The following is a 23,440-nucleotide window of genomic DNA, read 5'->3' on the forward strand; positions in this document are numbered from 1 at the left end:
TAATATTATCTGCTAGATACTTTTTTAAGGGGGACTATAGTATTAAACATCTTCAAGTCGTGATGTCAACAGGGATCCAAAGGGATACGAATATATTATACAACCACAATCTTAATAAACAAAATTATCCTTTATATACAATTAAAATCAGTGGTTGAAACGTTTGGATACTTATCTTAATAAGCCAACCAATCAAAATTCATTAATAGTCCAAAAAGTTTTCAGCGAACGAATAAGAAAACGTTATCATAAAATTTTGGGGACTAGTGAAATAAACAGCCCATTGTTTTCAACTCTTTCACTGGATGTCCAGACTCTGTTTGATGAATTTTCATTGTATCTGTAAAATAAGCTATACCATGAAAAATTTTAAATATCAAAAAATATAAAAGGAGTTATAAAGCATCAGGATTATAAGTTTTCAAAATCTTTAACAGAAATGCAAACATTAAGTCATAATGATTAAGCATATTTAACAAAAAGAGAGGAAAATTTATAATTTTTTATTAGTGTGATAAATGTACTTGTGTCTTTTATAGAATTTAAGGAAACACACTTTGAACTCAACAAAACATGTGATGCTATTTAAACAGATATAATTATATATTCACCAAATAAATGCTTAAATTCACTGCTGGAAGGTAATGCAAAGTTCCATTTCTCCCCGTAGATGGTTTCTTGGACATATGTTTTCATCTTACAATGAAAACTTTTATAGATTACATATAAGAAACTGTTATGATTTCTTAATTCTACCTAAGCGTAGGGAGCTGAGGGGGTTTATAATTGCAACCAACTCGTAATCAGTGTTATATGTCAGGAGCATAGACGTCAAAGCTATTTTTTTTTTGGGGGGGGGGTAAAAAATGTTAAGGGGGAGGAATTCGTATTTGGGGGGGTTAATTTAGTTTACCCCTCCCAAAATTTATCCCCGGGGTAAAATTTTTTGGGGGGGGTAATTTAAATTTTATTAAATATTTAGTATTAAAATTTTTTTATTGGGGATTTTTTATTTTGGGGGGGGTAAATACCCCCTCCTAAATGGTTGGGGGTGCCTACGGCACCCCCAGGGTAGGGTAAATTTGAAATGGGGGGGGTAATCGCCCCATTATCCCCCCCCCCCTTGGACGTCTATGTCAGGGAGTAAAGGAGGGGACAATGGATCGAATACTCAATTTTCAGGAGTCTCAGACTTTGGGTACTGGCTTAAAGGGAATGTGCAAGAATTTAGCAGTTTCTGACTGAGTTTGGGTACTAGCGCATGAAATGCCGTTACTTGCTGTGTTAGTTTTGAATATTGCAGACATAATAATTTTTTGATATGGCTGGTTTAAAAAAAAATTTCTCCAAAAAATATCATTTCATAGATAAAAACTTTATTGTGATATTTGTGTAATAAACATTCTAAGAACCCTAATCTAACAACCTAAATTTAATTCTTGTGTATAGTGGCATCTAAAATCTAGGAATATTGGTTGGATGAGTTACAGGAATATTTTTCTAGTAATGATTAGAGAATGGTTACGTCAGTATGATTTATATACTGGTAAACTCATTTTCAAGTGATTGCTTTTTTTTCTTGGAACTTTTTTTTTATTTTATAGTTTTCTAAATTTTATATACACCCCCTTTACAATTTCCTCCAAATTTTCTGGATTAATCTGGATTTTATGGCCTTTCTTTGAAACTCTGAAGTTGAATTAATTGCCCAATCCCTTTGTTCCCTCCCTTATTTCCTGGTTATATGTGCACTGATTACGAGTTTGTTGCATCTAACAAGAAAGACAGTCAGCGAAAAACCAAAGTTCAAAGCTTTCCAGGAATAAGTCTTAACAAAAAAAATGACTGATGTGCCCTTTATTTTGTTAAAGGGAGTCTTTTTTTTGACAACTCAATTGACTCCTTGACAACAACTTTTAACACTATTTAAAAAACTGGTTTAAGAAAGTTTAAACTGAAATCCTCTCTAATGAAGATGCAATGTTTTTATAGTTGGTCCCTTAAGATCTCGCTAAGGTCTTTATTGTGTTCATAAGGTATTTGTTGGTGTATGTTGTCAGGGATTGTAAGGTAGGAAGAGGATATAGGGTTTCAAATTATAGTGGTATCCAAAGTTTTAAAAACACCTACTCTCCATCATTGGGACAAACTTTCGGTGTCCAAATCCTTCCAAAGTATAGGTAATTTTGTTGATAATAAATTAATAATGTCTTATATTTTAAGATTGATTCAAATGAGTGTTGCGGATCCAAAGTGCCATAGCTGGATCCACCATATTTCGCCGGAGCGTGGAACCATGGGTAGCTAAAAAAATATCTGAAATTTATTTTTTGTACCTTGATTAAATTTTATTAATTTTTCAAGGCCAACAGCGACTATGTGTATAATTCAGCAAGTGACTTAATTTATTGTTTTGTATAATACCTAAATATATTTATTTCACTTTTCCACTTTTCTTAGAGGTGGCTCCGAGGAGCCACTAAAAAATTAAGTGGATCCGCAACAATGCTTCACATTGTACATAACCTAGCGCCCCCCCCCCCCCCTGGAGTATTTATCATTATCTTAGCCAATTTTATTCCAGTGACAATAACATAACTTATATTAACAATTTGAGAAGATTTCATGTATATTCAATATTTAATTATTACATAATTTACAGGAATAAAACATTGTTTTGTATTATCTCTTTAATTTATATGTATATATCATAAATATGAAGGAAAAAATATACAAGTAATAATAATAAGCAACCACAATTTATATTTTTATATAATATATATATATAGAACATCCAAAATTTAAGACAAAAAATAAAATTTGAAAATACAATAAAATTTTGCGTCCACTATAGATATTTTTTTAGATTAAATTTAATTTTTTTTCGTTTAAAATAATAAAATAACAAATATTTACAAAACTGATTTTAATCCAAAGATATGACAAGTTGGTAACTTATTCTATAATCATTTGGAAGCAAATTGGCCTCTAAAATCCATTTCTATTATCTTATTGCCTGCCCCAAAGAAGCCGACAAAATTGGAAACGGATTTTTGTTTGGTCTGTCTGCAGCCTCATCAATATAGAAAAGATGTTTCTTGTATGGCTTAGAAACCGATTTATATCCGCTGGATTAGAACTGGTTCACGGCCAAACTGAAAAATCACGTATAGCATCGTATTAAAGACAATTTTCCACGAATATTACAATAAGAATAATACCAGATTTGTTATCCCGGGCAATCGGCTACTGAAACTAACAAAACTGATTTTAATCTTCTGATTTTTCATTCTAATATCCTAGGAGACTTGTTTATAATACGATGCGATGAATAACTATTTAAGTATTTTTGATAGCTATGTTTAATAATAATTTTGTGCTTATTTCTAAACCTAAGAATATGTTTTTAAAAATTTATATAAAAAGTAGAATTCTATAATGGTTATTAATGATTTTGATACTTAGCTTTATATTGTAAAATCATAACAATGATAAATTTTTAATAAAATCATTCAGATTTAAATTTAATAAATTTAAGAAATCAGATCTAAAAATATCTTGTATTGAAATTTGCCTAAATTACTTTAGCTATAAACTTTAATCTAAAATCAGAAAGGTTTAACATTTGTAAGACATAAACTGATTTATAAAAGTTTTATATAAAAAATGAATCTTAACTAATACTAATTGTGTAAACTGCCTAAATTTGTCTGCGAAGTAACAAGTTTAAAATATTAATATTTTATAATTATAGAAAAGAACAACAAGAATGAGCAAATTACATTGTCATTGAAAGAAAATTATATGTTCCTGATTTAAGTGTAATTTAGGAAATTTTAGGAATCAACATTTACTTTGCTTTTGAAGACCATTTAAGTCTTTCTTTTAGTATTATGCATTTTCAAATTAATAAATATTAATTGAAAGATTAAAAAAGCTGAATAGATTTTTTAAAGAAAAACTTAAAAGCAGAAACTTATACAAAAGCGCACAACAAAAATATAAATACACTGATATTGGTAGTAAAAATTTTAACAAGTAGCTTTTGATGGTTTAATTTGTTGATTAAGGTTTTTAAAAAATGATAAAATATTACTGTTGGTTTTTTAAAATGTAAATATCACAAGAATGAAAAATACCATTAAGGTATAGATGATAAGAGGCTTAATTAAAGCAGAAATTCATTAATTTTCCCTTTTGGTCTTTTTTTTATGTATAATGTATGGCCATGATAAAAGCTGATTCGGAAAAAAAGCTTAGCAAAATATGCAGAGATTTGGTACAAAAACTGATTGCTTCTTCAATATACATCATATAAATAAATATTATATTTAATAATCGTATTAATAATAAGTTCACACATATGCAAAAAGAAAAAAAACTACATTTAGAAAAGTTTGTGGAGAGAGTTGAGAACAAACATGACAACAAGGGACTAAAAGCTGTGTGTGTGTATGTACGAGTTTACATAAGTAAACGCGGCATTTTGCGCTTGCAACAAATTGCGGCATTTACGCATTGTCACGCTCACGCGTATCATTTGTTGCAGCATGGAACTGACAAGCCACGGCGTTTTCTCACAAAAAAGATACGCAGCATTTGAGCACATATAAACACATTAGCATTTGCTCACACAAAAAGACATTTTTGCAAACACAGAGAATATGCCGCGGCATCTGCGCACACAAGGTCACAGCTGCAATCTTCTGTAATGTGAGATGGTATATCAGCAAACATTGCCGTTGGGTCAAATAAAACTGCTCTTTTTATTTTAAGAGATTTTCTGTGTTTTGGCTTTAAGTAATAGTAATCTATAATTAATACAAATTTAAAGCAATTTAAATTTTGAAAAAAAGAGCAATCATATTTACCCCTGAACACACAACAACAATATCAATATGCAGTTTGATTTTTCATGTAACAAATCTCTTTGGTTTCAGTAACTTTGATCATGTAGGATTTTTGTAAATAATGTTTTTATTTTTCTCAATATTGAATAACAAATTTAGAATATATATAATGATATCAGAAAAGTTGGGGGGCAACCATGGTTTGAATTTAGAAAGTAAAGTTGCCACCTCTGTTTAAACAGGTTTTTTTTTATAAACACCACAGAATATTTTCAATTTCACTGTCTTCACCTGAAATAAAATTTAAAAGTTCATTAGGTAGGTATTAGGGTGGGTCGATTTTGGACATTTTTTTTCTGAGGCCAAAGCGGGGATCTGCACTCAATTTATATAGATATAATACACCTCTGGATGATTTAAAATTTATCCTAAGTCTTAAAACCGCTGACGACCAGACATTCAATTGTATAGCTATTTGTTAATGGGAGTCAAAAATTTATTGAATCAGAACTATGGCTTCATGGTGCCCCATGGAAATGCCTTGAGGAGCTGAGTCAGGAACTTTTGTCCGTTTCAAAAAATCTCGTTCCTAGCCTGAGAAAATCTAAAAAACCTCTACAAATTGGACATTTCTCAATAAACCTTAAAAATATTTGTTTTTTTAGTGATTTCTAAGGCTAGGAACGAGATATTTTGAAACGGACAAAATTTCCTGATTCAGCTCCTCAAGGCCTTTCCAGGGAGCACCATGAAGCCATAGTTCTGATTCAAATTTTTTTGAATGTCGTCTTTGCATACTAATAAGTAATGAATTATATTTTTAAGTGGTCGTGTTCTAAAACTCAATTTTTTAAAATTCTTTTTCGGTCAGAAATGTTTTTAAGGTTAATTTTATCTGTTGCATATCCCCGCTTTGTCTAATTCCGATATGAACCCACCCTAGTAGGTATTATTATTCAAGGGAAATTAAATATTGGTCCTTGCTAGATTTAAAGCTATTTTACATGGTATGGGATTGTCAATCCACCAAAAAAATCATTTTTCAAGCTCTTGGAAAAGGAAAAACTCTTCCCTCCATTTTTTTATGCATCACAAAAATTTGACAGAAAGGGCGAGGGGATGATAATCCGAACCCTATTGAGAATAAACAGAAGAAAAAATACTTACTTTATGAAGGAAAGGCCATTTAATAATAAGGACATATTCACTCTTCACCTGGTAATTCTTGGTTAAGAAAAAAATATTACCTAAAAAGCCTTTTTGGATTACAACTTTAAACTGGTTGAAACTATTTTCAAAACTAACGTATAAAATGATGATTCAAAGACATATAATTCTAAATCTTGACGTAATCAAAGTAAGTAAGTATCGAGTCTGTTTATTGGCCAAGTCACTAATCCATGCTCCAAATGCCATGGCTCTGACAAAAGAGCTAAGGTATATTTTTAAAATTCATAAGTAATAAAATAGTCATTTATCGCATCGTATTATAGACAGGTTTCTGCGGATAGGAAAACGATTAATTACAAGATTTATTCCGGTTTTGTTAGCCAGGTGAGGTCGAAGGCCCGGGCTAACAAAACTAGTATTAATACTATGATTTTTCATTTTATTGTTCGTGGAAAATACATGGTTTATTTAGTATGAGAACCGGATCTAATTTAGTCGATATTAATAGGTTTTGAAGCCATACTGGAAAACTTAATTATGATAAACAAGAATTGCCTAGGGTGCATGAAACTTCTTGACAAACTCTGTTAGTGAGAGAACCTCTCCTAGTCCACTTGTTTCCATATTTATAAACTCATCTAAAACAAATTATTTTATTCAACATTTTTAGATTTTTTTCTCTGGGAAGGATCAGAAATATTCAAATCCCCGATCAATATTTGAAGACATTAGATTTTACTTTTAGACTGTGAAGGTAAAAAATTATATTTAAAGCATAAAACACCTTATTGTTTTGTAATTGTATGTACTCTTTTTGTCTAAAACCTTAAGAAAATAAGAACGATGCCGTATTTAATATTCCATCAAGCTGATCCACTTGATAAACTTTACATTATTAAGCTCCATTTAAAAAAAACAATTTAAAAACACGACTCTAAAATTATAGCTCATAAATCTTAACTTCTTGCTTGTATTATAAGATTGAATCATTTAAGATACTTCATTATCCAACCTTTTAAGATAGGTAGTTATTAAATAAAGCTCATATCATTCGTTTTGTATTATTGTATTTCAGTTACCTAGATATGAAAGTAAAATAATAGAGGGGGCATGAGGTACATGTAAATCTGTCAGGGTAGGGACCCTGTCCCGATTTTATATTGGGTCTTTAAAATTAGCTAATAGCGAGTCCCTACAAAAGAACAGAAAGTAACTTGTTAGCAGACGAAAAGGGTCTCCACCACTTGGGCCAGGTAGTTATCTGGATCATACATCTATACATTTATTACCTAGATTGTGCTGACTTGTTGGGGATACGATGCAGGGATAAGGGGGAGGTGGCTTCAACCAACTTCCATCCTCCTAAAAAATAAGGTTGAATCATCTCAAGCAAAGAAACCTTAAATGCACGAAAAATAACAGACTGGCCTATTCCAGAACCATTAAGGGCCGGTAGATGCCCACTAAAAAATCAATAGTCGTCTGAAAAGGGTTAAATTTATATAAAGTCTTTTAAAATATTAAAAACTGTACATTTTTTGTCTAAATAATCAAATTTGTGTTTCTTGATAAAATATATAAAAATTTAGTATAAGTTAAAATTATTTTATTTTGTACAGCAAATATTAAGAAAAACCAGTTTCATTTGTACATATTAATGCCAGTAGGTTATAAAAGGTCAAGCTAAACATACTATCTGTGCATTTTAGTGATATTAGGCAAAACTTAAATCAGGTACTTTCATTTAAATCAATTTTATTTCATTTGTTAAGTTTTTATTCCCTTTTTCTTATTAAGTAACTTTTTCTGTAATTCAAATTTATAGGGCCTTTTTTATTCAAATTATCTATTTGTTTATTTTGTAGTAATTTTATATTAATATCTTAGAATTTCCGTGTATGATCCAGTTTGTGCAATGTCCACATCTGTGTCTAACTACTTTTGAAAGGTAACCATCCCTAGATAAGGTGGGAGGGCCAGGTGTTGGTCATTTATTCCTATGTTGATTCTCTGCTGATCAAGTATGTATTTTTTTTAATGTTATTATCAATAAAGATGTGAAAATTACATTTGAGTTGGTTATTTTTGGCAGTGTGTTCATACGTCACGGTCTTATACTGATTCTTTTGCAATAAAATGCCGTTTATCCAACAATTCTGATTTAATGTCAAAACTTGATTGATTTAAAGGGAAGGGGTTGGTAATTAACCCAAGTCTTTGCCTTTATATTTATTTATTTGCACTGCCAAAAGCTATTTGAATAACTATTTATGACAATAGTAAAGCTTCCCTGGTAGTTCAACAAGAAATCTGTGTAGAATATCTACCAACTTAAATCGCTGCCAAAAATAACTAAATCATTTCACATATTTATTATGATTTGAGTTTATAAAGATCAAACTGAAAAAGTCACTAAACCTCTCTAAAGAAATTTAATATTTGCAAACGCAAGTCATATCAGTTGCATTACTCCATTTATTGACATACAAATACTTATATTGATACTATGTTTCTCTAATCAAGTGACTCATATGTTTCAAATGTTATTTATATCTATTTATTTGTCAATGGTTATGGAAAAAACGTCGATTTCTCTTCAAAGTCATTACTAAAACTATAGAAATCTAAGTATTCAATATTACTTGCATTTATGTGAAGTTTATGTAGCTAAAATAATAGATATTTAAGCATATATCTACGCAAAAATCGCCGGAATAGTTTATCCGTATTAGTCGACAAATTTTCAACAAAGCTTAACCTCCGACCACATACGTAAATTGGCCTAGGCTTTTACAATTCAAGACTTTAATTAAACCCAAGAGTTGCAGTATCAATATATCATTGTTTATGTACTTATATATATATATTGAATGTGTTGTTGCGTAAATACGCAGGTTTTGTAGTCGTCTGTAAAGCTAGGCAAGGTATTTGAGAGTGATAAAGCATTATTGTGTTGAAATAACATAAAGACACACGGGTGCGTGATCGCACATTATTTCTCTTTATTGTTGCATTTAATAATATATGTTTAAAGGGATTGTGCATGAAAATCCTTGTATTTAAATTTCATATTAAAGGGATTGTGCACAAAATACTTACATTTTAATTTGAATATTATGTATTTAAAGGGAGTGTAAACAAAAATTGCTTCATTTTAAATTTCATAATATTGTGCATTTAAAGGGATTGTGCATGAAAAAATTTTTTTTTCACTCCTATTAAGTATTTATGTACAGTAGGTTAATTCAATAGCTAAGTAAGCACCATATTGATATTAACAGAACATAAATACACCATTTACATTGAAGAATCATTAATTAAATAATAGTTTATGATATACAAACATAATTTAATAGATTCTCATTTGTTGAATTTGTACTATGGAAACAAGATCTAAATCAAGAAGGGATGGGATGGGTAACCAACCCAAATCCTTGCCTTCTGATGGAAGTTCAAGTACAATTCAGTCTGTGGAAAGGGTGGGGGAGGACCAGGGTGATCATACCCAAGCTTTACCCCACCCCTCCATGGCAAATAATTCTCAAAGTAGAGTTGAAGGGGGGATGGCTACCCGGATTCTGGAACAAACCAGACCCCCCACTAACCTACTTTCTAAAGCTTTCTCATTGATAAGTAAGGGAGGGGAAACAATGCTGAACTCTTTTCAAAAATCCCCCCCAACACAAACACAATCTCCTAGAGTAGCCACGCCACTACCTACACAATTTCTTGATTCATCTGGAAAGTCACCTAAGGACTCCTCTAAGCAGTTTTCAGTTGATCACATTGCTTCTTCAAGCAGATCAGGAGTTAAGGATGTTGTTTTAACTTCTCCATTGTCGAGTTCTTCTCCAAAAAGACCAGTCTCAGTAATAGGCCGCATATTTCAAAGGAATAAGTTCCCGACAGCTTCGTCTAGTAGTTATGTTCCCAATACTACTGCCAATACTTATCTTCCAGATTCTCCCCAAGTGCAGCATGATCAGGAACAGCAAATATCTCTTCAAGCAAATGCTAAAAATAGACTTCCTCCAGCTGAATCGTTTCAACCATCCCTGGAATGGGATAACAATGATATTGCTATTGAAGATAATGTTTTCAATGAAAGTTTCTCCTCTTCGGGTGAAGTTAACAAACATGAGCTACTTGTCTCATTCAGAATAAAAATTGATGAGCTCTATGAAGGAATTGAAAATCCAACACTTCTTGCTAATATAAGTACTTTTCAAATTCTTGAGCAATTAAGTGATCTCCAGGATTGGGTAGGAAAGCTGCCACTCCATATGAATGCTGAGGACAGAAAAATTGTTGAGGATTTGGAAAATAAGATTCCTAAATTGATTGAATTTTTCATAAATGTCCACACGAATGAATCTTCATCACATAAATCTTCTGAAGTTAGATTTAATTTTGGACTCCCAAAACCACAAGATCAGGAATATTTTCATAGTTTTTCTTCACAACCTCTTGATAACACTGTCCCCATGAACAGAGACAATAACTCTAATCTTGAAACCCATGATCCTCGTCAATTGCATAACTCTGATCTGCATGCACAAAATTGTCAACCTGCTTCTAGCCAAGAGTATCTTTCTTTGGGTGATAAAAAATGGCTTGTAGATGAGCTTGCTAAATGTAAGAAAAACTGTGAGGATAAAATTTCTGCTCTCCGTTCTGATTTGAAAAAGGATTTTTCAAACTTTTCAAATTATTTGGATTCAAAACTTGAAAAAACAATCCAGGATAAGGTCTGCCATGAATCAAATATGATTCAAGTTAAATGCATTAAATCCAAAAATGAGATGCGTAAAAGCTTGCTAGGATTTCAGGAAGCTGTTGTTGAGGAGTTTAAAGTCCTGCATGAAAATAATAAAATATTCAAGAACAGTCTTGAACAACTTTCCAATCAGGTGCTGGAACTAAGATCAGACTTTCTCATTCATATGAAAGACTCCTGCCCTAGTTCAAAGCATTCAGGTGTTACATCTGATAACCTTATTGATGATAATTATGACTTATCAAAGGATTTGAATGCAAAAGGTACTACAAGAGTAGAAAATCCTACAGTTCCAAAAACAATAGTTCCACCTATCCAGCTTGATTTTTCTTCAATCCAACACTCTATAGACTCTGTTGATCATTGTTCTTCATTATCTACAAAGGGTTCTAGTAGACTAATGTCAAGTCGTTCTAGATTATCTAGAAAAATTCAATTTTGTTGCCAACAGATCAATGAAATTGTACAAGAAGAGGTAAATAATACCACTTCTCGTGCAAGAGTAATTGAGATACAAAGTTTTGAACTTGTCTCCCTTAGAACTCTTAAAAAGGAATTGGATGACCTAGAAATAAGAGCTGAGAAAATAGGGCTCGAGAAATGTATTGAGCAGATAGATAAGACCCAGGAAAAAATTAAACTGTGGGAATTGTCTGTGACTCAACAACGCAAGGCAAATCATCTTCACTTGTCTTCTGAAAAAAGTCTTCTTAAGTCTGTAAATCTTCCTAAATTTGATGCTTCTCCATATGGTCAAACGGTTTATACCTTCCTGGCAACCTTCTTTAGATTTGCAGAGAAAGCATGTAGCCCAGCTGATCAAGCCCTGTTGATTTACACTACTTATTTAAGTGATCCCATCAAAAGAGAAGTTGAGTCCTTTCAAGATTGTATAGATAGAATAAAGGACCACCTCATTGATCGCTATGGAGACTTAAGAACTATTGCTGAGTCAAGATTGCAAGCAATAGCTTCACTCCGACATCCTTCTTCTTCTGATCATTCACAAATTGATTACTATAAAAAGGTATATCAATGTCTTCTCCAAGTGGAAAGTCTTTGTCAGGCAGATCTGATCAACAAAAATGATCTTAATACTGTAATATTCACATCGACATATGTGAAGCAGTTAGTCTCGCACATGCCAGAACCAATCATAGACACATTTAGTGAAAGAATTGAGAAGGAAAAAGCCTTGGATAAATCCAAGGGTGAGTTCCATTTCTTTGTTCTGAAGGACATTATAGACCATAAATGGAAAAAACTTTCCACTAAATCCAGCATCAGATCACTAAGGGAAGGAGCTGGTACCTCTAAGAGCAAAACTGTGAATGTTGTTGATGCATCTGAAACTTCAACTCATGCCGTCAACACTTCAAGTCGGTCTCTTGTGTTTCCCTGTCCATTCCATAAAGATAAACATGAGCTTGGCTATTGTAGGGTTTTCATGACTTGCTCAAACAAACAGAGGCGTTCACTCTGTATTGAAAACAAAATATGTTGGTTATGTTTTCGAATTGACTGTTTTAAATCCAACAAAGGATCATGTGTATCCCTTGCATCACTCCCAGAAGGATTCTTATGCTCAGATTGCCAAATAGGCAAGGCTAAACCCTTAAATGTGTTGACTTGCACTTGGGATCATAAGAAATGCTCTCCTGCAGAGATTGAGAGAGTTACAAGATCCTACTTAAAAATCATTGACACAGAACTTCTGTCAAAATTAACCATGAAATTTAATGCAATTGTATTCAACAAGGTTAATTCAACAGATTCTTCAAGGGTAGTTCCAAAATCAAAATCTTCCTTTGATGCTTCCAGGGAAGTACCATCATTTGATACTTCAACAGGAAAAACTGTAAATCCTGATTCCACTCGCTATGAATCTTCTAATGAAAGTGTTTACATTCTTCAGGCATTGCTGATTGGTGACAAACAAAGTTTATGTTTTTATGACTCAGGCGCAAGTGGAAATTTAGTTAGGGGAGCATTTGCTGAGAAAGCTGGTTTCAAGACAATTGATCCTGAAAACCAACGTATTAGTGGTGTTGCGAACGTTAGTATGTGGACTAATTATGGAATATATTCTTGTCAATTAGGCCCAGATCGCAATGGCGACTGGTGGCAACTTGCCTTCCAAGGTATTGACAAAATCACATCCAATATCCCTAAATATCCCTGGGCTGCTATTAATAAGGAAGCGGTTGAATTCAACTTAGTTTCTGAAAATGAGTGTCTTCCTCCCTTTGTGGGAGGATGTGAAGTTGACATGATCTTAGGATTGAAAACCCCTGAGTTAATGCCAATTCTTGAATTCTCAACCCCATCAGGAATTGGATGTTATCGTTGTCCCTTTCAAGACATACATGGATCAACTCTGGCTTATGGTGGAGCTCACCACATTATTTCTGCTATCAACAAGACCTATGGCCATGTGTCTGTCAATCAATTGGCAGTTCTCTTGACACAAACTGTCAATGCTTATCAAGGTTCCCCTTGGATGACATTATCAGAGCTTCCATTACCTAAAAAACCATTGACAGTCCAAATGTCTCATTCAATGTCTCACAAATTTGAGACAACTCCATTGTCAGGTCAAGAAATCTCTCTATTGCTTCCAAAGAATGAAAGCAAAACATCTCTTCTTCTTGAACCTTCGTGTACTCACACTCCAAAACACATTTGTGTTACTCAGTTTAAAGCCAAGGTACCTCTTGCCAAACTTAGACAACTTCTTGATCATGAAGAGCCATTAGTATCATACAGATGTGAAGAGTGTGAAGCGTGTCGTAAATGCATTGGATCTCCAACTTTGAAATCCGCTTCTGTTAGAGAAAGACAGGAAATGAAGTTAATCAAATCTTCTATTCGCATAGATTATCTTCAAAGAAAGGTTCTAATTAGTCTTCCATTCACTGTTGACATTGATCGTTTCTTAATTCAACACTTTCGTGGTAAATCTTCAAACATTGATCAAGCTATGGCTGTTTATAAGCAGCAAACTAGGAAAAATGATGATATGAAGGAAAAAATACGCAATGCTATGAATCAATTGATTGATCTAAAGTTTGTTGAAAAACTTGATGATTCTGATCCTGAAATCATTGAAAAAGTTAACATTGCCCCTGTTACTCACTTCCATATCTGGCGGCCGGTATTTAAAGACTCTTTAAGTACCCCAGTCCGCCTCATAGTAGATCCTTCATCTACTATGTTAAATCTTGCGGTTGCCAAGTCTGATTCAGGCTTAAACTCAATGTTTTCCATTTTACTTCGATTTCGCTCTTCTAAAGAAGTCTGGTCATCAGATGTGAGTAAGCTCTACAATCAACTCCATTTGGACCCTTCTTGTGCACCTTACTCACTTTTTGTCTACCACCCAAGTCTTGATGAAAATACACCACCTGACAAATACCGAATGTGTCGTGGTTGGTATGGAATATCTTCTACTGGTCCACAGGCAGCTGAAACTTTAAGAAGAGCTGGAGAAGATCATGCTCTATCTCACCCACTTGGTTCTGAGGCTCTCTCCAATGATTTGTTTGTTGATGACCTAAATCCTGGTCAAGACTCCATTGCTTTGTGTAAACAACAAGTCCAGGAGGTAAAGGAAATCCTTACAAACATAGGCATGGATCTGAAATATACTGCTTTTTCCAAAGAGGATCCTCCACCAGAGGCCAGTAAGAATGGTATTTCCATGAGTGTTCTTGGCATGGCCTGGTCTCCAAAGGCTGATAGAATAGGTCTTAATCTTCCCGAAGTAAATTTTGGAGTTAAAAAGCGTGGGGAGAAAACCCCCAATGCTACACCTGCTGATTCAGATGAGAAAGTAAAAGACTTATGCGACTCTCTTCCTGTCATGACCCGCAAGCATGTTGCCTCTAAGATAGGAGAATTTTACGACTGTACTGGTTGTGCAGAGCCTGTCAAGGCATTTTATAAACGTGCTGCTTCCAGATTAAATCATCTTGATTTTAAGGATCCTATTCCTGACGATGAGCGAAGGTTCTGGACTACTCAGTTCATGTTATGGCCACAGTTCCTTAAGATCACTTATCCCAGAACAACAATACCTGATGATGCTTGTGTTCCTCTGCAAGCCAGGCTCATTGTATGTTCTGATGCTAGTGATCAATGTGGTGGAGCTGCAGTTTATGAAAGTTATCTTACAATAACTGGCAATTGGTCAGTAAGATTGTTAACAGCCAAATCTCAGTTACTGAGAATGTCAATTCCAAGGAATGAATTGCATTCCTTAGTATTGGCAGCTGAGTTGTGCTATGCTGTTGTTGTTTCACTCCAAAAGAAGAAATATCAGGATATACTGTTTATTACAGACGCTCTTGTTACCCTTTGCTGGGTGTCCAATGAAAACGCTAGAAACAAGGTTTATGTCTCTAATAGTGTGTTAACTATTAGAAGATTTTTTGATTGGATAAGACAAGTGTGTGGTGGAGAGACTACAGTTCAAGTAGCTCACTGCAAGGGCACACTTAATCCTGCAGATTGTCTAACCAAGGGAAACATTGGTCCTAAAGATATATCTGTAAATTCCAAATGGTATTCTGGTTATGACTGGATGACTAAGAATATCTCTGAAATGGACTTGACTAGGTTTGAGGATGTTTCCTTATCAAAGTCAGAGATTTCTGATTACTTAGATGAAGTTGCTCTTGCTGATCTAGACTTTATCAGAAATGATGGTAATGATACATCAAACTATATGATCTACAATGATCATTCCCTTTCAAATTCTAAAGTAATGTGTGCTATAGCTCCATCCTCTTCAGTACAATTTGAGACATCTGTTGTTAAATGCTATGCATCACAACACAACGTAAAACAGCCTTATCTTGTTGATGTTGTTTACCAAGGATGGCAGAAAGGAAATTCTATTCTAAAAATCTGCACCAAGTTCTGCCATAAGTTATTCCATCAAACACACATTAACACCAGGAATGTTGCAGTAAAATCAGCCATGAGCTTACGCTGCCCAGTCTGTATTCTTGATCGTGAAACAGTTGGACAAATGGATGATCCTGTTTTCAGATTTTCAGCCATGAATCAAATAGACATTGCTCCGTACATAACCCCTTCTTCTAGAGAAAAATTTTCTCCATCAGACAGTTTAACAGTTGGATCTGAAGTTTCTTTCGATGTCACATGTAATGATGCTCCACAGAATGTGGAATCACAAATTGATTCTGTTGAACTTATTACTTCTAGTGATTCACTCACACACATTGCTAACCTTGAAGCAGTTGCAGAAAGTACTCTCAATGCCTATTGGGATAAAACTGCAACTAAAGAATGTCTGGATTCTCTAAACAGCAAAGAACTTGTACATTATGAGTTGAACAAAAATGTTTTGTTTTACAAAGGTAGAATATCTAATGAACAATCTGTCAGTGTGCATGATTTAGATATGCTTGAAATGGAGTGGTTAGGTTCAAAGCAGCTAAGCTTTCATTCTCCTTGTGTCTTATCTACCTCTGATATCTTCTACTCTTATTGTATCTATGCTCATTTCAGCTTATCAATTCATGGAGGTGTAGAAGCTACATATCTTGAAATCCAAAAAAGATTCCATGTTATCAATGGCAGAAAAGTTATTGCAGCAATAATCAAAGATTGCATAAAATGCAAAATCATAAGAAAGAGAACTTTAAATCAAGCTATGAAAAACCATAGTTCGCTTAGGCTAACATTTGCTCCAGCGTTTTTTATAGCTATGGTTGATCTGGCACAGGATTTTCTCACAAAAACCAGATTTCAAAGCAGAGGTAAAGACACCATGAGATGTCCAGCTCTAGTGATTTGTTGTGTTGTCACAGGCAGCACAAATGTTTTAATGTGTGAAAGCTGGTCAACAGAAAGTGTCATCTTGGCTCTTACAAGACATAGTAACAGGTATGGCACACCAAACATTTTGATTGTGGATCAGGGATCTCAACTCAAAAAATTGAAAGAAGTCACATTTAGTCTTAACTCATTTGTTAACTCTGCATCTTCAAAGGTTTCTTGCACTGTTATAGTATCAGCAGCCAAACACCACGCTAGCCAAGGTAAGGTGGAGCGACGCATTTGTCTTGTCAAGGATTTAATTGCCAAGCTGGGGAAGGGCAACTCCCTAATGAGTTTTTTAGGTTGGGAAACATTGTTTTCTCAGATTTCAAATCATTTAAACAGTTTACCTATCTGTAGATCTTCAGCAAGATCAGTTAATTCACCTGAGTTTACTGTAATCACCCCTAATCTTCTGTTGTGTGGATACAATAGTAAGCGTTCATTAGCAGGTCCGTTGTTCTTAGATACAGCTCCTACAGCGATCATAGACAAGATTTCATCAATTCAAGAGACTTTTTTCTCTTTATTGGCAAAACAGCTTCATCTTCTTGTTCCGAGACCAAAATGGTTTGAAGACTCCATGGTTATGATAGGTGATGTGGTTCTTTTTTACACATCTGAAAATGTGTTTCATGCTAGATCCATACCATGGAAATATGGGCTTGTAAAGGCTATCTCAGGTTCTAGACTTACTATAGAGTATACAATTGGTGATTCATTTGCCAAGAAGACTATTGAAAGAAATAAAAAACAAGTAGTTCGAATTGCTCATGAGTCTGAGCTTGATTTCAATTCAGATAAACACAAAGAAAGACTAATTGAAAATGTAGTCTAATCAGATCATTTTTTTTTAAATTTGTCTAGATCTTAAACTTGCAAATTATGTGAGTTTAAGACAAAATCATATTCAATATTCAATATTACTTATACTGTACATGTATATATATATTCTATATTAGTTTGGCTAATTCTTAGTCTTTCAAATCATGTAAGGCTATGAATTATTCATAAATTTAATGTATGTTATACTATTATTTACTAACTTAATCTACTCTTCTTGTTGGTAGTAATAAGATTCTCCCCTAAAAAGGTAAAAAGTGTAAGACATATAAATGCTTATATTGATACTATGACTCTCTAATTAAGTGATTCATATGTTTCAAATATTATTTATATTTATTTTAGATCAATATGGACGAGAAAATAAATGTGAGAAAATATGATGAAGTACACCAAGATGAAGTCAATTTTAATACAATTGACAATCCTGCCATGAACACTATTCCCTACCCTCAATCTAATGCTATAAAGGAGCCATGTGATAATAACTTATTTCAAGCTGAAATGAACCCAGGGGAAAAATGCATCATTCAGCATTTAATATCACAAATAAACTATCAGCCTGTAGATGTTGCTGGGAGTTCATATAAAGCCCTTATGGAAGATTTTATCAAGAAGCTTGAAAGTTCTGACAATGCTTGTGAAGTTACTACCATCAATTTTCATGATGACAGTACTGATAAAGTAAAGGACTTTATTGATTCCTTCAACAGACACATGGAGTCACAGATTTCCCAATCTGTTCCTACCTCCTTTTATAGTCTCAAGGTTCAGTATATCAAAGTATCAGGTGCCCAGGAAGCAAGGGTTGTTAGAGATTGTATGTCTAAAAATAGTAAAGCTGGAATACAAATCAACAAATACTCAGATGTTATCTTGCCTGCTAGAATATCCTTTACTTTCAACAACAAACACTTTCATATAATATTTCCCTGGATACCAACACCTGAAGGTTTTTTTCTTTCCATCAAGGGATGTACACCTGACATATACAAAGTGTTGTTTTCAAAGTTTAAAGGTTTGGCCATTGCTTTAGAATATTCTAAAATTTTAAAATCCCTCAATGAGTTCATGACTGAAAATTACTTGTTTGTCAACAAGAATTCTGGAATAGTTCTCAAGGGAGTTGATTTATCAGTGTTGCTAACAATGGTTGGAGTTGCCAATGTTCCCTACAATTTGAATGCTTTAGCATTCCATTTTCTTGGGGTATACAATACAGAGATGTTTGTTGATGGTCATGGAGTTAGTGATGATAATGAGAATCTTTCAATGTTTTTACAACACTCTGGGATGATGTTATGGAAAGTTTCTGTGCTTTGTCAAATTTTGTTCACAATGCTTATTGCTCCTACCCCTGGGATGGCTATAATTGTAACAAAAAAATCACCAAACAGTTTTCTGACTTGGATTAGTATGCTTATAACTGATATTTTGGATTGTGCTGAATTACCTGTCAAAGCAGATTATGTTACATGTCCCAGACAGTTGCTGACTCTCCTGTGCTACACTAAGGACAAATACTGGAATTCAGATAAGGTGCTTTCACTACTACCTAAATGGCGCAGTCTGACTGGAGGTGGAAGCTTGAGTGATAGGCAATGCCTACAGTTTAAGGTTGGTAATGTACCACTGCTGACATCAAAGTCTTTGCATAAGTCTTTAAGAATAGCTGATCCTGGAGATATAGGCAAAGGTTTGTGTTATAATTTCAATGAACCTGCAGTGCTTTCACCTGACTTTTATCACAACATAGGTATACAGTTTGATCCAATGTGCTATACATTACCAAATGGAGATGCCCTGGAGGATGAAGTTGTCAAACATAGAGTGAATGGTCAAGATGATCTAATCCTGAAAGATGTTATGCCTAAGTTGAAACAAGCCATGTATGAATGTGAGCTAATTGAGGGAATTTCTCCAAATGATGTGTATCTAATGCTTTGTTGGAGGTATATCTCTCTAGCAGCTTATTTTTTGGATTTTTATGGTGAGAACATGGATCCTATTGATTTCTATAGAGGGAGTGGTTTCTGTTATGCCATAAGAAAGTTGGAGGGAGATAAACCATCTCAAGTTTCAACCTGGGAAAAGCAAAATCTAGAATCTGTAAGAATTTTCTCCATTATAAAAAATCAGAAGCTGTTAAAGAATGATAGTGTCAGTGCCTCTGTAAAGTCTAAGGCTTTGGTTAATCTTAAAAAGGTATGCAAGAAGTTTGAAATTCCAGTTGATCAGGCCACTAAGTTTGTCTGGAAGAAAATCAAGGAGTATGATTCTAAACAAAGTGTTGATGCTGCCAAGGCTGAGGATAATCTTACTATTGATATGGAGTTAGATTTATGTGGATTCACAGATGATGGAGACATGATTATTGCCAGTGAGAGTGCAGTTGAGAGTACTGCTGTTGCTAATGTTACTGAGCATAATCCTACTACTGTTGATGATGATTCTGCTGCTGTTGGGGGTGATTCTGCTGCTGTTGATAATGATTCTACTGTGGTTGATGGTGGTTCTGCTTCTGTTCATGGTGATTCTACTGTTGTTGATGGTGGTTCTGCAGGTGTTGATGGTGGTTCTGCTAATGATGGTAGCAATGAGGAAATCATGGATTTTTATGCAGCAGATCCTATTGATGATCCATTATTGATATATGATTAATTTGATATGTTTGTTTGTAATTAGATTTAAGTTAAGATCTATTGCTGATATATGATTAATATTTGATATATTTTGTTTGAAAATTAGATTTAAGTTAAAAAAATGCAATTATATTGATTTTTTTTTTTGTTCCCTGTGGGGAATGTCGTCTGAAAAGGGTTAAATTTATATAAAGTCTTTTAAAATATTAAAAACTGTACATTTTTTGTCTAAATAATCAAATTTGTGTTTCTTGATAAAATATATAAAAATTTAGTATAAGTTAAAATTATTTTATTTTGTACAGCAAATATTAAGAAAAACCAGTTTCATTTGTACATATTAATGCCAGTAGGTTATAAAAGGTCAAGCTAAACATACTATCTGTGCATTTTAGTGATATTAGGCAAAACTTAAATCAGGTACTTTCATTTAAATCAATTTTATTTCATTTGTTAAGTTTTTATTCCCTTTTTCTTATTAAGTAACTTTTTCTGTAATTCAAATTTATAGGGCCTTTTTTATTCAAATTATCTATTTGTTTATTTTGTAGTAATTTTATATTAATATCTTAGAATTTCCGTGTATGATCCAGTTTGTGCAATGTCCACATCTGTGTCTAACTACTTTTGAAAGGTAACCATCCCTAGATAAGGTGGGAGGGCCAGGTGTTGGTCATTTATTCCTATGTTGATTCTCTGCTGATCAAGTATGTATTTTTTTTAATGTTATTATCAATAAAGATGTGAAAATTACATTTGAGTTGGTTATTTTTGGCAGTGTGTTCATACGTCACGGTCTTATACTGATTCTTTTGCAATAAAATGCCGTTTATCCAACATGACAACATACAAAAGTAGCGTAGCAAATAAATAAAGTCTTTGCTCTAGAATGTAAAAGGACAGACAGAAAAAAATGATTTACAAACAGTAAGAAGAATTTTCAAAGAAAAGTAGTAAAAAAACTAAAACTACAATGTGAACTTTTGTGTTAAATTGATCTACATATAGCAGCACATTTTCTTATATCAGTATGTATGTACCAAAGGATCTCGCTGAACTGATATGGTTCTCCTTTACAGTAAAGCTTTTCATAGGTCTAGAGAAGTGATCTAACTATTTTCGGAGAGGGTACCACCACCCTCCCAATAGAAATAACAATCTATAACCAATTAAGAGTTGGGGGTTGCTCCCCCCTTTCTTCATGTTGCCCTTGTGGCCTATAGTCAAAGATAAATCCACTTTAGTAGACTATGGTAATTCAACTTTATAAATAAGAACATCATATTAATCATCCCTCTCTATGTAGTTTACACTTTTAAAAGTTGTTAAGCAAACACATAAGAAAACGTTATTATAAAACTTTGGGTACTAATGTAATAAACAGCCCAATGTCCCCTAACTCCTTTGTAGTTTTAAATGTGCTTGGTAAGATCTAGTGAGAACAAAGAACAAGTTTGGTAAACATTTCAAGTTTAGAAACTTTTCATGCAAGGAATATGAACATTAGGATCTTCATACAATACTGCTCATGTAATACCTATATTGACGACAACTTTTACTACACAGAAACTCCCAATTTTGAACAACAACAAAATCCCTGCCCCTCTCGGAGAGCCTTGAACTCGCGACACGCGAATAAGGAAACCAACATTCTATATTTGAGCTATACTGGAATCCAATTATCATATTGTCTATATAGGTGCTATCTCATAAAGTCTCCCTTTGAGCACTAAAACCTTCCTCCTTTCTCATTATTTTTTCAATTGAAAATAAGGGGGATGCTAGTTTTTTGGTTGTTTGTTTATTACTTCAGGTTAGGTTATATTGGGTTCTGGGTATCTCCGCAGGTTAAGGTCCCTAAAGGTTAGGCATAGAAAAATAAAATCCACCATTATTTTTGAGTTTTCAAAAATAAGTGGTAGGTTTACTGCAAATGTTAAATCAAATTATTCAATTTAGCAATCTTTTTGGGAGTATTTTAAATTGTTTGTTAAAACACTGACCTAACCACTAAACATTCAACATTAAGCAAGTTTATTATTCAATGCAGGTTTAAAGTAAATTTCATATTTGAGAAAGGTAAACCGTAAGAGGGTGTGTTTCCTACAGATCTTTCTCTTAGTCAGGTTTACTTAATCTTTACAAAAGATAGCCTAAAACTTGCCCAGAAAAAAAAAGAAGATTTGTAGACCTATCAGTTTAACCCATTCAGAGTTGCCATGTTTTAAAGATTGAAGGACAACTGTCATACCAAGGCTAAGATAAGGCTTTTATGGTGGTTTCTCTCATAAAGCATATGGACCACAAATAAACACCCAGTGAAGAACTTAAGCTATTTCAAAAATATTGTTGTATCAGATCCCTATACATTAGAAGTCTAGTTTATTTAAAACAAACAAAAATAAAAACATTACTTTATATCATCTTTGTCTTATATTAAACTAGCGGCTTCGCCCCTAGCCTCTAGGGGCTTTTCCCCAGAGGTGATAAAAGAATTAAGGTAACATTTGTGAAAAGACCAGGGAAATCTTATGCAAAAAAAAAATACAAAGGAACAGGGAAATCTTCTGCAAAAAAAAAGGACCAAGGAAATCTTCTGCAAAAAAAAAGGACCAAGGAAATCTTCTGCAAAAAAAGGACCAAGGAAATCTCCTGAAAAAAAAGGAGGGGGGGATTTTTTTTTGTTTTGGGGGAGGGGGTGGAGTGTCCCACCCCCCCAAGAAAATATCCTAAAACCACCACAGGACCAGTAGGTATATACCCTGAAGAGTAGAATCCAATCGGTTCAGTGGTTACCGAGATCTTAAGCTTCAGACGGACAGACATCATTTTACTTTGTATTATAGATGGGTATCACCTGTTTGAGGGTCAAGACATTTTACGTAAACACTAGTTATTATGATAAACAGTGGGCTAAACTCAAACAACTAACAGAGCTGTTTACTTTACTTAATGCGTGTCGGTCAATTTGCTTGAGCGTGGAGATTAAACCAGCTATATTCTATTCATGTATGCTAAGCAAAAGTCCAAGCTCATGATGACCTAGATCCTAGCACTAAGTAGCTAAGGCTAACTAATTAATCAAACAAATGATTAATGCACTTACCCTGCGCATGTGTCGTCTGTCCGAGGCAAAGTGTGTTAGGAAGGTCGGCGCTGAAATAAAAAGAATCTTTACAAAGTGTCTAAAAAATCAGCCTTGACGTCAAAAATATGATGTATGAGTGGAGAAGTGGGAAAGAAAACCCCTAAAAAAAGAGATGGATAATCCCTCATTTTTATGACGTCACATGGATGATTTTTTGAGACAC

At 33.7% G+C, this 23,440-nt stretch overlaps 1 protein-coding gene and 1 long non-coding RNA gene across 2 annotated transcripts in view; one reads left to right on the forward strand and one right to left on the reverse strand.

Annotated features, from left to right (window-relative positions):
- Positions 1-2,616: 2,616 nt before the first annotated feature.
- Positions 2,617-23,440, reverse strand: part of tun (N-terminal glutamine amidase tungus) — a 44,664-nt gene continuing 23,840 nt past the window's right edge. The window contains exons 8-12 of the mRNA XM_080179087.1: positions 23,236-23,285; positions 7,310-7,382; positions 6,576-6,658; positions 6,018-6,065; positions 2,617-5,141 (exon numbers count right to left, since the gene is read on the reverse strand). Coding sequence (XP_080035213.1) covers positions 6,576-6,658; positions 7,310-7,382; positions 23,236-23,285 — 206 coding nt within the window. The 3' untranslated portion in view covers positions 2,617-5,141; positions 6,018-6,065. The remainder of the gene's footprint in view (positions 5,142-6,017; positions 6,066-6,575; positions 6,659-7,309; positions 7,383-23,235; positions 23,286-23,440) is intronic.
- Positions 20,444-20,879, forward strand: LOC145333526 (uncharacterized). The gene is made up of 2 exons (XR_013884528.1): positions 20,444-20,549; positions 20,703-20,879. It is a non-coding gene; the product is annotated as an uncharacterized LOC145333526 (long non-coding RNA).

The sequence above is a fragment of the Acartia tonsa genome, chromosome 12 (genome assembly GCF_053477335.1).
Source record: "Acartia tonsa isolate MP-2025a chromosome 12, ASM5347733v1, whole genome shotgun sequence".
In the NCBI taxonomy this organism is placed as follows: Eukaryota; Metazoa; Arthropoda; class Copepoda; order Calanoida; family Acartiidae; genus Acartia; species Acartia tonsa.